The sequence below is a fragment of the Molossus molossus genome, unplaced genomic scaffold, assembly GCF_014108415.1.
Source record: "Molossus molossus isolate mMolMol1 unplaced genomic scaffold, mMolMol1.p scaffold_m16_p_17, whole genome shotgun sequence".
Lineage (NCBI taxonomy): Eukaryota > Metazoa > Chordata > Mammalia > Chiroptera > Molossidae > Molossus > Molossus molossus.
In genome coordinates, this window is record NW_023425352.1 from 11,262,986 (window position 1) to 11,277,390 (window position 14,405).

The following is a 14,405-nucleotide window of genomic DNA, read 5'->3' on the forward strand; positions in this document are numbered from 1 at the left end:
CATGTGTTCATCAATGACAGACTCTAGTTTATCTACTGAAAATTAGAATTCCAATTACTGATTTTCTAAAGGGAGACATTCCGCTCCACTTATAAAATGGAGATGACAAAAGAGGGTTTTATGTTTTGGGTGTCTATGAAGAATAACAAACGATAAATTTGTCACTTCTCTTATTGAAACCACCTCCCTAGGACTTCTCTGGTTTGTATGTGAAAATTTGGAAATAAACTTATTTAACGTGAGGAAACTGATTGAAAGATTTAATTACATTTCCGCCTAGTCCACCCTGTAACTTAGACTGTTACCCATGCTAGGAAAAGAGAACTTAAGTAGCCCTTGGTTTAAACCATCTGTCAAGAAAATGTGGCATATGTTGGCTTTGTTTACTCAACAACCAAGTGTAAACTGATACACTGAAGGAGAAATCCACGTATGGTGCCACTGTGTGTGTGTGTGTGTGTGTGTGTGTGTGTGTGTGTTGAGGGGGGTGCTTGATGAGGGAATCAATCTCCTCATTCCTGCCCCCGGGGAACACGTGCACAGGAGCATAGACCCTCGGATGTCCCGGGGGTTGGGGCGCTCACTCAGACGCAGACACATCCCAAACAATGCACTGCACGCATTGGAGCCGCCGCTGCAGCTGAGGGCGCGCCTGGCTGATGTGCAGTTGAAAGGAGAGCTACCCACGCCTCCTCTTTCCTCCTCCTCTTCTCCCCGCCCTTACACCCCAGCCTCAAACTTCAACCAAAGCCCCTGCCCTTTTCAATTAACCCCCCTCGATCAAAATGAGCGTTTCTTTTCTCTCCTCCACAGCCCATTGTCTGGTGTGATGGATTTGCAGATTTGACAGCTGGGCTCTCCCAGACTTGATTCAAACTCGGTTTCCCAGAGATGTGAACTTGGACATCAGCAAGGATCCCAAATACACGCTCTGAGCGACATAACCGCCGTCCGCCACTGCAGGCTGTCCTCCAGACCCCTGTCTAGACCCAGTGTAGACTTCGGTGCCCCGGGTGCCTACGGGCGTGCCGGGAGGGGAGCCTGTGTTCAGGATGGGCTAGGGGGTGGCCAGCAGCTAAACTGAGAACGAGTGGTCCCAGGGATTGGAGTGAAGGATTGTGTAGCTGGGCTTTTAAATTTATTATTTTAAAATTTATTCTTGAAAGTCAAAATGGAAGTCCGCATATAAATTTCCCAAAGCCAGATCTGACGTGGTTTAAATGCACTGTGTTCCGCTTTTGTCTCGTTGTTCAAGCTCCAAGACAGAGGTAGAGAGACTGTGTGTGCATGTGTGGGTGTAAGTGTGTGCCCGTTGTGGTGGAAGAGTGGGTGGGCGCATCCGGACCCCGGCTCTGAGGGCCTGGGTCTGAGTGTGTCTTAAACATGCCAAGTCTTGAGTCACAGCCGCGAGTGACGTGGAGAAAAACTTTATGTCCGGAAGAAGGGTCTGGTTTGATTGCAGTAGGGCGTAAGAGTCCTCGTGCATGGTGCCCTTTTGTGTCAGAGAGAGAGAGAGAGAGAGAGAGAGAGAGGCGCGCTCGCGGCTGGCTGCATAGCCCTGCGTGTCCTGTGCGTGCGAGCTGGGTCCGTCCCCGAGTCCCACCTCAGGCGAGTGTGTTCATCTGCGGCGTCCCTCAGGGCCAGTATCGGAGGCAGCTGGCAGTGTGCTGCGGTCCGGAGGGAGCAGGAGCAGGCGGAGGGTCCCTGGCAAAGAAATCTGGTCTCTGAACCCGCTATCCTCCTCGCAGCTCCCAGTAACCGCTAACATCCCTAACCCGCATCTGAGCCCTAGGGGGCTCTGCTCGGAAACCGTCCTGGCCCAACTAGATCCTCTGAGATCTCGAAGATTACCGCATCTTTCTTCCTAGCGCAGACAAGTGAGCCCGGAAAGGGAAGGAGGGGGCGGGGACACCCCCTAAAATAAATAAATAAACTCGTTCCTCGCTGCAGCTGGACACGGTCGGTTGAGTCCAGGTTGGTGGCATTTGGAGAGAGTTCTCTAATTCTGTCGATATGGGAACCTATCCCCGCTCTCCCACACCCCACTTCCTCTCTTGCAGGCGCCCCTCAACTTTGGGGCCGAGGGGTGCGCGGCAGGCTGCACCTGCCCTGGCGCTCCGGGGCTGCGGGCCGGGTGCGCCTGCCCTGGCTGGTGGCACTGATGCGTCCGAGTCCAGGGCGCTGGGCTAGTGTGTGAGCGGAGCGGGCGCTGGGGAGGGAGCGGAGGACGTGCGGCGGGTGGGGCGCACTAGCCGGGTTTCAGCTCCAGTCGGGAAGTCGGTTCCTCCTTGCCCGGCTGCCTCTGAACGAAGGCGAACCGGGGAGGAGGGGATACTGTGATGGGGGGCAGCGATTGGTGGTTTGGGTGGGGAGGGCTGGCGGCTGAGCCAGCGAGCTGGCGCGAGGAGGGGGTGGCGAACTTCCCGGGAGAAGGGGCTCTTTCTGCGCCAGGGCTGGCGAGGGAGCCGCCGCGGAGAGCTTCGACTCCAGGCAGCGGCCGGCTCCGCTCTCAGCGCTCGGAAAGTAACGTTATTTATTTGGTTGCGTTCAGCCTCTCGGGTTGGACCCTATAGACAGCCCCTTGGACTTTGGGAGCCCGCGTCCGATCTCTCCAGCCTCCCTCTGTTGGTGCGGGAGGCTCCCCGGAATACCCGCCCCCCACCCCGCGCCCAGACCCGGGTAGGGGTGGGCCCTTGCCCGGGCTCTGGAAAGTCTTCCAAGGCGGGAGCAGAGGAGGGCAGAGGGGAGGGGGAGAGGCTCCAGCGTCCTAGGCTCTCATTTCAAAGCGGGCTCTCCCTTCCAGGTTGGGTCGGACCTGAACCCCTAAAAGCGGAACCGCCTCCCGCCCTCGCGCCAGCGGCCGGCCTGGAGCAGAGTCGCCCGCGGCTGTGGCGGCAGAAGGACTCGGGAGTTTCCTCTGGCACTGGATGGATCTGAACTTTGGGCAGCCAGAGCAGCAGGGCCGTCTGGGGATCGCTGCATGCTGAGCTCCCTCTGCGAGACCCAGCAGACGCTCGGGATTTTTTGGGGAGGTGGACACCAGCTGCGCGCCGGCACCATGTTCCTGGTGACTCTGTACTTCGTGCTGCCGCTTCTGGGTAAGTCGAGGCTGCCGCTGGATTCCTTACCCCTGAGTCTTACCGAGGAGTCCTCTCGGCGCGGGGTGCGGTGGGTGTGGGAGGGTGAAGTTTCGTTTTGGGGAAGGGGATCATGAATCTTCAGCACCTCAGGCTGGGGAGGCGGTGTCGACGCGCACTTGCCCGCAGTTTTCGTGCTTGCTTTTTATTTTCTGTGGTTTTTAATGACTTAGCCTGGTAGGAATAAAGGGGTGCGAGCCCTCCAGCCCGGGACCCCACACCCCGTGAGAGTCCCGGGGAGCTCGCAGAGGTGCGGCGGGCAGGTGGGGTGTAAGCGAGCACTGGGCCAGGAGACAAACTTCGAAGGGAAAACTTTTCCCGAGTAGCACGGGCGGGCTGCGGACCGGGGCTTGCCTGCCGTGCGCCCATCGCCCAGCCCACCGCCGCTCTCCCCTCCTGGCTTCAGGCGAGCCGGGCGAACGAGCGGCGGGAGCCCGGGGCTCCGGCAGGTCTGCCCTGGGGCTGCGGAGCCCGCACGCGCGGTGGGCAGCAAGGGCTCCCGGGCAGACCCCGAAAAGTCCGCAGAGCCTCAGGGCCTTGGCAGGTGGGGTGGGGGGAGACCGAGGCAGCAGGAGGTCCCAGGGCCGGAAAATGGACTCCCGGGTGCAGTGGGCGCGCGGGGCGCCCGGGAAGCCTAGACAAGCACGCGCCCTCCCCCGGGGCGTGACCTCGGCCCCCGCCTGGCCTCGCCGCACTCACGCTCCCGCCCCTCCACCCGCAGACGTGCTCCTGTCGGCGGAGGTGAGCGGCGGGGACCGCCTGGACTGCGTGAAAGCCAGCGATCAGTGCCTGAAGGAGCAGAGCTGCAGCACCAAGTACCGCACGCTGAGGCAGTGCGTGGCGGGCAAGGAGACCAACTTCAGCCTGACATCCGGCCTGGAGGCCAAGGACGAGTGCCGCAGCGCCATGGAGGCCCTCAAACAGAAGTCCCTCTACAACTGCCGCTGCAAGCGGGGTATGAAGAAAGAGAAGAACTGCCTGCGCATCTACTGGAGCATGTACCAGAGCCTGCAGGGTACGCGCCCACCGTCCCCGCCCCCCCACCCCGGCAGGCAGGCGGGCCTCTCACCCCGTCTGGCTGACCTCATCCTCCACTCACTTCTCCCAGCTGCAGAATGAGGACCTTTCATGGGCCCCCAGGGACAGCAGCAGCTGGTGTTTGCTGCCTCCCCAGTTGTATTGTTGGGGCCTGGTTGTTGAAAAACCCATAATGGGGTGTGGGGGACACTCCGAGACCCCATTGACCTCTTTGAAACCTGGTCAGAGAGTTGAGTAGGAGTAACCATTAAAGGCCACCGAGGAACTGCAACTTCTCTGTAAGGAGGGCTGGCTTCACAGAATAATACAAAGACTTGCCTAACATCTTGCCTGGAGTGTCCCCCTTTATTCTGTCCTTCCGTCCGTTCTGACATACGATATAGAATTAAGCTTTAAAGGTCTAGTAGAATCTATTCTATCTTTACCCCCCCTCAGACCTGATCAAAGGGTGATGTAGGAAAAACCATTTGTCATCTTAGATTAGCTGAGTCTTGAACCAGCTGGTGTGGTTCAACTTTGGTTAACACAGAAGTGTCTCAGAGAGGAAAAGGCCCACTTGTCACAACCATCCATTTTCAAGGCCAGTTTTTTGGTCCTTGTGTGATAGATGTGGCTCGTGTTGTAAATGTAATACAAACATCCAGTGCATCCATTCTCCACCGAGACACCAAAAAAGCGTAATAAACAGAATTGACCCATCAGCCACCACTTCCTCCAAAACCTACCAGTGAAAACCTGTTTCAAAGACTGACTGTTTAATAGCCAGGGTACCTGCTTTCTGGCCACACGCCATGGTTCAGGAGCAAAGGAATGGGGTCTCCTTTGAGTCACCTTTCTTCCATTGGCTCCTGGAGGAGAGCTGGGCATGTGATATCACTGGTTCCTTCCTCTCTGATTTTGTTCCTTTGCAAAAGTGGGAGAGTTTTCTGGCAAGGTTAGTGTTTTCATGGTACTCGTGGGAGAGCAAGGATAACAAAGGCAGAGGGAATGAAAAACAGCCATCGCCAAATAGAGGCATTTGGAATCTTTGAAAGTTTCAGCATCTTTTTGTTGCACAATCATAACATAATTAGAATTCAGATTCAGTAACAAAAACTGCCTGAAATGTGTCTGTGTTCCAGACCTGAGCCCAGTCTTCCTGTTGTTTTAGGAAATGATCTGCTGGAAGATTCACCATATGAACCAGTTAACAGCAGATTGTCTGATATATTCCGGGTGGTCCCCTTCATACCAGGTAAGCAGATTTATACTTCCACCCTGGGGCCCTTGCCTGCTTGAAATCTATTGGCTTGCATTCTCTTTGGCTCTGAAATAGTGTATAAGAAGCTAGTTGAATGGCGCAGTGTTTCTGGGAAATTAGAAATAGGATGATGATAATGAAGAGGCAGAATGCCTAGAGATGATTGTGTGACTTGAAAGTAATTCTAAATGAAGTAATGTGGTGTGGTGGTTTGGAAGAGGTTGGAGGGAGGTGACTTGGTTGAATTTTTCGTTCACATTAAAATATGATTGGCCAGCTCGTGCAAAGGGTGTGCCAGTTCTGTCTGTAGGTGGCAATCGTATTCTCTTTATGTACTCCCTGCAATGGGATCTGTTTAAATGATGCCACTTGGTGAGGTGTTTGAAGATAATCTGAGAGTGTTGAAGAGTTTTGCGTTTATTCATTTGTCTGCCTTTGCTTGAAGAGAGGAAGCTCTGCCATTTGTTAATAGTTCTTGTGTTTGTAATTTTTCCCGAGCAAGTGTGTGTATATGTAAGAGAATGTATTACCGTCCTAGTGGCTCTTTAAAAAGTAGCCTCGCTTCCCATGGCTGGTTTTGTCTGTCCTTGCAGTTCTACGTTTGGTTTGAAAATGAACTTAGTTTTATAACTAAGTTTGTTATAATATTTTGTATTTAGACAGCCACATATATAATGAGTGAGGCAGTAATCTCTCTTAAAGATGTACAGATTCTTGACTGATGTTGTCTTTGTTTACAGTCAAAATATTTTCTCAAGTACATATAGCCATCACAAATGATATGTTTTCAGTGGTTATGCATGGTGGTTAATGTTGAATTTGATTCCATGAGATGATGGTTTGTTACTGGTGAGAGTGTTCTGGTGTACTAAAAGTTTTATGTTTCCCTGCAGAAAGCCACAGAACCAAGAAAATGTGTAAATATTGAGCTTGTGTGTGGGTATATCAGAGATACATTTATTCGTTCACAAGCATCCATTGAGCACCTACTATGTCCTAGCCATTAGGCTTTTGGCAGTGAGCCAGACAGATGTTGTCCCTGCCTTCATGAATCTTAGAGGCAGCCAGCAATGGACATTTATCAAGCCCGTATTATACTGTGCCAGATACTGTTAAAAGCTTCACATCATTAACTTATGTAATCATCATCAAGTGCTTCTTAGGTGTTCCTATTTCCATTTTAGAGATGAGGCGGTCGAGGCGGTGTGAAGTTAGGGAATCAGTCCAAAAATCACAAAGCTCCTACATGGTGGAACCAGAAATTGTTATTATTATTTTATTTTGTTAATCCTCACCTGAGGATATTTTTTTCATAGATTTTTAGATTAGAGTGAAAGGGAGAGAGGGAGGGAGAGAGAGAGAAAGAGAGAAAGAGAGGGAAACATTGATGTGAGAGAGACACATCATTGATTGCCTCCTGCATGACCCTGGCCGAGGCTGGGGATTGAATCTGTAACCAGGTACATGCCCTTGACCAGGAATCGAACCCGAGACCCTTCAGTCTGAGGGCCAGTACTCTAACCTCTGAGCCAAACTGGCCAGGGCTGGAACTAGAATTTAAACCCAGATTTGTTTTACTCTGAGATTGTGTAGCAACTGCCCCTACAGCGTGTGCGGCTCAGAACTACAGCATAGAGTCACCTGGGAGGTGGTTAGTAGTGTGGAATCTCAGGTCTAATCCAGACCCACTGAATCAGAATTTGCATTTCTTTTCTTTTTTAAATTCTCACTCGAGGACATTTTTCGATATTTTGTTCAGATAGAGTGGGAGGGAGAGAGAGAGAGAGAGAGGAGAGAGAAACATCGACGTGAAAGGGACACATCGAGTGGTTGCCACCCACATGACCCAACCTGGGCCAGGGACAAACTGCAACCAAGGAACGTGCCCTTAGTGGGAACCGAACCCAGGTCTCTCCAGATCGCAGGCCAACACTCTAACCACTGAGCCAAACCGGCCAGGGCAGAATTTGCATTTCAAGGAGATCTCTGGGCTAGATGCTTCATATGCTCATGAAGTCTGAGAAGCACCCCTCTGCATTATTCTGTCTTTTGATTCAGAGGAAAAGTGTGTGTGTCTGTGTTAGGAAAAGAAATAAGGATACAAGTTTAGTATCAGGCATTCGTACATTATCCTGAAGAATGATGAAAATGTCCACTCCAAATCCCTACTAATGCTCTCTGTCCCCTTGGCCCAGGAAGAACAAGTGTATGTGGCCATCTGGGCTCTCTCAGGGCAGGTCTGTAGGAGCTAGGATGGGGTGTGGTAGATGGGGTACCAGAAGTGAACTTGGCCTTCCTAGTGCTTTTGAAGGGCAGTGCCTTTTGCCTGCTGCCTACCCCATGGATGTGTTACTCCTCCATCTTCGTCCTGATGCCTGGAGGGATATAGATCTTCCCATGGCCACTGAGAGGGAAGCAATGGGCGAGGAGGAAGGACCATTTGGGTTTTAATTTCAGAACTGCTATGGGACTGTAACAGACTCATTTTCCCTCTCTGGATCTCTCTTCTTCTGGTATAATGAGGTCACTGGAGTGAACAGTCTCCAGTCCTGACAGTCCATGATTTTGAGGGAAGATCAAGGTCACCCCAGAATGCCTCTGCTGCGCTCTTGCATGGTCTCTTCGGTCCTTGCCATCATGGTACAGTGCAGGTCGCTGGGTTATTCTCAGGTACCACTGGTTCATCTGAATTTCTTTGATGAGTATTGGAAATTCTTCTGCATGGACCAAGTTTCACCCATTCATTCTTTGGATCCCTTCCCTCCTTCAGGTGTCATTGCATAGCAAATGTGATCCTGGGTTTGTGAGACCCATCCTGGGACAAACCAGACGTCATGACAAATTAATCCGAGCCAGGAAGGCCTTGTCTAGAGCGATGTCTTACAACTCAAGGGCACTGAATTTAGGTCCCAACACTGATGAGCTTTGACTTTTGACAGTGACTCTCTGCTCTAAGTGGGCAGAGGAAAGCCAAATGGAGCCGAGAGGCCGAAGTCATCGAATGATGCATATTCTTCAGTTTGGCCCTTGTAGGATGGAGGACGGAGGAGCAGGATGATAAATGGTGCTTTTCGCGGTTTAAACCTGACTTTCTAGAACACCCCTTCTGTCTTGAAAAATCTCTCCGAGGAATCCAGGACAACAGGGCCTCCGCCTCTTACAGATAGGGGAGCAACGAGAGTTTCCATATTTGGATTCCTCTGCCCAATGTGACGAGACTGTTTATCCACGTACATTAAGTGTGAGCTGAATCCTCTCACCGTACAAGACATGTTTGACGTTCTCGAGTTTCCATTTTCCCTCCACTCCTCGAGACCCACAGCCATCTTTGCCATTGTTTACTTGATCACCATTAAGAGGCCATAGTGAGGTCAAAGGAAGGTCGGGTCTAAAAACTGTCATTTGTTCTGAAGGCTGAGCTGCAGAAGGGAAACGAGGCAGCCTGGTCAGGCGAGAACTGCCGCGGGAGGTGGGGGACCCCTCTGGTGGAAGCCTGACAGTGGAAGCCTTTGGCCTCTTAAGCACTTTTGGGGGCTCCAGGAGGTGGCCTGTACTGTGGCTTGATGGCCGTGCGGGTTTTAGGGGTCTCGGACACGCAGCATCGGGCAGTGAGTGAGAATACACAAAGGGGCAAAGTGAGCCAGTGCAAGAGGATGTCGGAGGGGGGAAAGAGCACAGGAAAGTGTCTTGGGGACCGGGAAGGGGGGCTGGAGGCCCGGGGGGTGGAGGCCACCCTATGGTGTTTCACACCCATGTCTCTGCCACCCGTGACTCTCAGCTCTTTAACCTTCATTCTGCCTCGTTTTTTTTCTTCACTAAAGTTCAAGAAGCAGCAAGAAGTAAATAGTGATTTGAAAGAAAGATCAACTTGCTGGCAATGATTTTGGACCCTCCGGAGGGGGAAACAAAGCAGAGAGGGATTTTGAACGCAGAGCGGGGCGCCAAGAAAAGCCGAGGATGGAGGGATCAGAGGCAGAGGGTGTAGGCACCTCCACAGCAGCCAGAGAAAAAGAGGGCTCCCAGGTTTAAAAGTATTGATCAGGAGGGTGGATTTTGTAGAGAAGAGTCAAGTGATGCCAGACCTTCTTAGAATATAATCGAAGCCAGTGGAGTTGCAAACAGGACCAGGTGGATAGATCAAATGCGGAAAGAGCGATGTTAGGACCTGAACAGCCTAAATCTAATTTGGTGGAAGAGAAGTTTCCTGCTCTCTGGCTCTGTCATTATTTCCTCCCAAATTCTAGGACTGGCTTAGACCTTCCCAGGGCGCCTGGGCACCTTGAGATGGGTTCCCAAGGAATGGTTTGCTCCAGGAGGAGATGCTTCTAAATTCTCTTTTGAATCTGGCTCCTTTTTTTTTTTAAATTCCTGAATGATGTTATGAAGAATTAGCCACACGTAGCATTTCTGTTACAGTGTACCATCATATTTATGTTACTATTAAAAAAAACTTTCTTAAAAATTTGACATGTTGATGAAGGGCCGTATAAGGTCGTCCGATGTGTTGATGAAGCACCATGAGAAAGAAGGGTTGTTTCTAAATGCCGGCTGCTCGGGGTATAGCCCTGGCAGGTTTGGCTCAGCGGTTGGAGCGTCGGCCTGTGGTACAGAGAGACCCCGGTTCGGTTCCCGCTAAGGGCACGTACCTCGGTTGCAGTTTGTCCCCGGCCCTGGTTGGTCGTGCGGGTGGCAGCCACTCGATCTGTCCCTTCACGTCGATGTTTCTCTCTCTCTCTTCCTCTCCCTCCCTCCCGCTCTATCTGAACAAAAAAATGGAAAAATGTCCTCGGGTGAGGATAAAAAAAAAAAGCCGGCTGCTCGGGGTATAGAGCGGTCCTTTCCTTTCCACCCAGCTCTCTGAAACAGCTCATTATTTTGCTTGCTGTGTTTTCTGGCTTATGGTAAACTTCTTAGCAGCCAGCTTGGCCCTGCCACCTCGCCCTCTCAGGCTGGCCGAGCGGTCCATGCCCAGGTACTCCGGATGCATCCACGTTCTCGGATTTTTGCACATGGCTTTGCCTCTGTTTGGGAAGTCTCTATTAGTTCTTCAAGACCAAGATCAGATTTCTTCTGCAAGGGCCATGCTGCAATTCTCCCTGACAGGCACTTCCACTCAGGACTCCTTCGTGCTGCATTTTGCTCTTGCCTTTATGACAGCTGTTAATCACAGCGTAGCGAGAGGATTTACTGAGGTGTCTGTCTTTCCCACTAGAAAGCCCAGGACTGGCGTGTCATGCCAGGTGTCTTCTCAGCATGAAGCATCCTTCCTGGCCCTGAGCAGGCATCCCATTAACCATGAGTGTTTGAATATCAGAGAAGAAGGGCCCCATGTGACCCCCTGTGTTTACAAAGCGCAGAGAGGGGAAGCAATTTGGCCAGGGCCACACTGCTTGAAGGGTCACCTCTAAGACTCTTGCCAGGATATGTCGCTGCCTTAGAGGAGCCCAGTGTTGGCTTCTTTCTGTTCTGCATGTTCTCTGCACAAACTTTATCCATTCTTAGGACGTCAGCTACCACTTAACGCCCATGGCTCAGAGTCTTCCCTCTTTTTCCAACCTCTCCTGAGCTCGAATCCAGTATTTCCAGCTGAGTCCTGGATGGGTCCATCGGGATGTATCTCAGTTACTCCAAGATCAACATATCCACAGTGGATCGCATCATCTCTCCAGCTTCCTTTTTACAGCCTTTCCTTCCCCAGCCTTACACAGTGGCATTATCTACCTAAGTGATAACCTTTGGGGTCAGCTGTACCCCCATACCATCCTCATGCCTTCAGCTGGAGCCATCACCAAGCCCCACTGAAATGACCTGCCTTCTCTCCATTCTCTTCTTCCCTCTCACTTGAACTTTGCACCAACCTTCTTACTGACCTCCTGCGTCCAGTTTCTCCCCGTCTCACCTGGCCTCCTCATTGCCAGGTCTTATCTTAGCCTTGGTGACTTGGCTTCAGTCTTCCTCCCTACATTCCTCTGTGAGTTCATCTTCTGTCTCGCCCCCGCCACCCTGTCCCAACAGCACTCTGGACAGCTTCGTGCCTCCACAGCTTTGTCTACGCTGGTGCTGCAGGAAGAACACGTGCTCTGGAGGTCCACCCACCTGGTGCATCTCAGCTCTGCCGCTCACTTTGTCTTGGGCATGTCATTTGCACTTACTGTGCCTCAGGCTCCTTGGCTGTAAAATGTGATGTTGGTAATTCCTCCCTTATAGGTGCCTGTGAATTAAAGATGCAATATGTAAAATGCTTGAAACATATGTTTTCCTGATAAGTCTCAGTCATTGGTAATGCTGTGCCCAGAATATGTTAGCTGTTGACTTGTTCCTAGGTCCAAGACGGACACTCTTTAGCAAACCATATTCCCTGATCTTGGAACTATGATTCCGTGTCCCAAAAAGGATAGCAATCCTGAACTTCTGGGAAGGCTATTCATAAACTACCTGGGACAAAAAATGAAAAACCTACCCTCGGTCTAACGGGCCCTGGAGGAGAGTTCTGTCTCTTCATAACCCAGTTTGAGTCTTAATTCCCCTTTGCGGAAAGTCTTTCTCATTGCTGTGCTGAACCCCCCGCTCCTGTGGGGCCCTCCCTGTGCTCTTGGGTCGGAGGTGAGTTGGCTGCAGCCGGTGATCACCGGGGTGGGGGCTCTTCCTGTGCTTAAGGATTCTTGTGATCAGCCTTCCCTTCTCAGCTTGACTGATTCCCATTCTTCTAACCTCTCCCTATAAATCTTCCCTCCAGTGCCCCTCCGAGCAGGAAGAATTACTGCTCCCTGAGAAGGGCATGCCTTACAGCTGGGAGATGCTTCCGCCTCCACGGGCTGTGCTAAGTACACTTACATTTCACTTTCACAGGCCACTACTTTTGGCTTTTATTCTCTCCCTCTCCGGCCCCTCAGCAATCCATTTTTATTGTGGAACGATAAGATATTACAAACAGGTCGAAAAGGAAAATGAATTTAAATCACCTACAGTGCCAGCTCCCAAAGATAATCACTGCAAATGTGTTGCCATGAGCCCTTTGTAGATTTTTTTCCTATGTATATGAATGTGTATATATGTGTGTACACACACACACACATATTTTTCTTTTTTTACAAAAATGGAGTCATAGTCCACATATACTTTCTTTTGTTTTGTTTTGTTGTTGTTTTTGTTAATCCTTACCAGAAGATATATATGTATATTTTTTTCCATTGAATTTTAGAGAGAGTGGAAGGGAGGGTGGAAGGAGGTGGAGAGAGAGAAAGAGAGAGAGGTAGAGGTAAAGAGAAACATCGATGTGAGGAGACACATTGATTGGTTGCCTCCCATACTTGCCCTGACCCGGATCAGGGCCAGAGATCAAATCTACAACGCAGGTGTGTGCCCTTGATGGGGAACTGAACCCAAGACTCTTCAGTGCACTGCCCAGTGTCTGACCACTGAGCAACATGGGTCAGGGCCACATATCCTTTGGTATTACCTGATGTCCTGAGGAATCTGTCTTCTTGTGATACTGACCACTTCCTAAAGGCAGATTTTATTGTTACGACTGACTGCCAACTTGGAGAAGTTTGGTGACTGAAGCAGCAGGTCATCCCAGGAGCTAGATCCCTGTGGCAGAGGCCTGAGTGTCCCCGGGAGGTAGAGACGCCGTAGGTCCTGTTACCAGCAGAGGGGAGATACAACATCAGTGAGTGACAAGTAATTGTATGAACAAAGTATTGTCACAAGGTTCAGAATGATTTATAGCCAAAATGTCCTCACTTCTTCCACTTAGTCCTTCGAAGTGTTGCTTTCTGCCATCTCTTAATTTTCTGCTGTCGAAGCTGCTGCTTTCTTTCCAAAGGATGCTTTTTGTTGTTGTTCTCTGGGACATGGCACACATTCTCAAGAGAAAGTATCGAATCAGGATTGTTTGGTCCCGAGAGCACTGGTCCAGAAGTCAGGCTTCCGACGTTACCTCTAACTGGCCGGGTGACCTCGGGCAAGTGTCTGCCCCTCCTGTGAGGCATCCTTTTATTTAAAAGAAGGTGGGACAAGAATCACCTTTAAATACTTTCCTTCCCTTTTCAGGGCCTGCTTGTTGAATCTTGTACTACTCTGAGAATTACTGTTTTTCTTCTAGTATTTTCTTCCTACCAAAGAAACTTGTGATCTTGGCACATAAAATTTTCATATTGATAACATTTATAAAGGATGATTTATCAGCCCGGCCGGTGTGGTTGAGCATCGACCCCTGCACCAAGAGGTCGCCGGTTCGATTCCCAGTCAGGGCACATGCCCAGGTTGTGGGCCCAGTTCCCAGTGGGGGGCCAGCAGGAGGCGGCCAATTGATGTTCTCTCTCATCGATGTTTCTCTCTCTCTCTCTCTCTCTCTCTTCCTCTCTCTCTAAAACCAATAAAGAAAAAAATTAAAAAATATATATATTTAAAGGGTGATTTATCAAATATATACTACTCTGAACCAGAATTTATTTATATTATCTCATTTGTATACATGGAAGGAGATAAAACAAAACAAGAAGGAAGGAAGTGGAGAACTTCGGGACAGAGGGAAATTGGGAGCAGGAAAGAGAAACCTGCACCAGGAGCGAGTTCAGTAGACACAAGGCATGTCATAAGATTTTATTTAAACAAATTAAATGTTCAGAAGTGCCGTGTTTGTTGTACAAAGGGATAAATAAAATCGCTGGATTGTAGCCGCAGTAGGACTTTTGGAGGTCATTCTAGTCCAATCCCCTTATTTTACCGATAAGAAAACAGAGAGTTCCATAAATTTCTGTGGCAGTATAACATAAATTGTCTAGGACAGAGATGACAAGTAAAATTAGGTGTGCGTTTGTTTTTAAGTTGAGATTTGAAACTTCATATCCTGGCATCCCCCCACCTCCCCTAAGCTGTCCTTGACCTGTCCGGGTCTGCGCCCCCCTTAGACGGCCACACGCTGCGTCGACGCAGTTAGGGTGAGAATCCCAGCCATCGACTGTAGATATAGGAGCTGTCGTCCATTG

At 50.4% G+C, this 14,405-nt stretch overlaps 1 protein-coding gene across 2 annotated transcripts in view; it reads left to right on the top strand.

Annotated features, from left to right (window-relative positions):
- Window positions 1-1,710: 1,710 nt before the first annotated feature.
- GFRA1 (GDNF family receptor alpha 1) overlaps window positions 1,711-14,405 on the top strand; it is a 201,610-nt gene continuing 188,915 nt past the window's right edge. The window contains exons 1-4 of one of the 2 annotated variants that reach the window (XM_036265512.1): window positions 1,711-1,974; window positions 2,804-3,098; window positions 3,859-4,152; window positions 5,326-5,409. In XM_036265512.1, the coding sequence (XP_036121405.1) occupies window positions 2,981-3,098; window positions 3,859-4,152; window positions 5,326-5,409 (496 nt within the window). In that variant the 5' untranslated portion in view covers window positions 1,711-1,974; window positions 2,804-2,980. Of the gene's footprint in view, window positions 1,975-2,803; window positions 3,099-3,858; window positions 4,153-5,325; window positions 5,410-14,405 lie in introns of those variants that run through there. The other variant, XM_036265513.1, reaches the window with a different exon arrangement.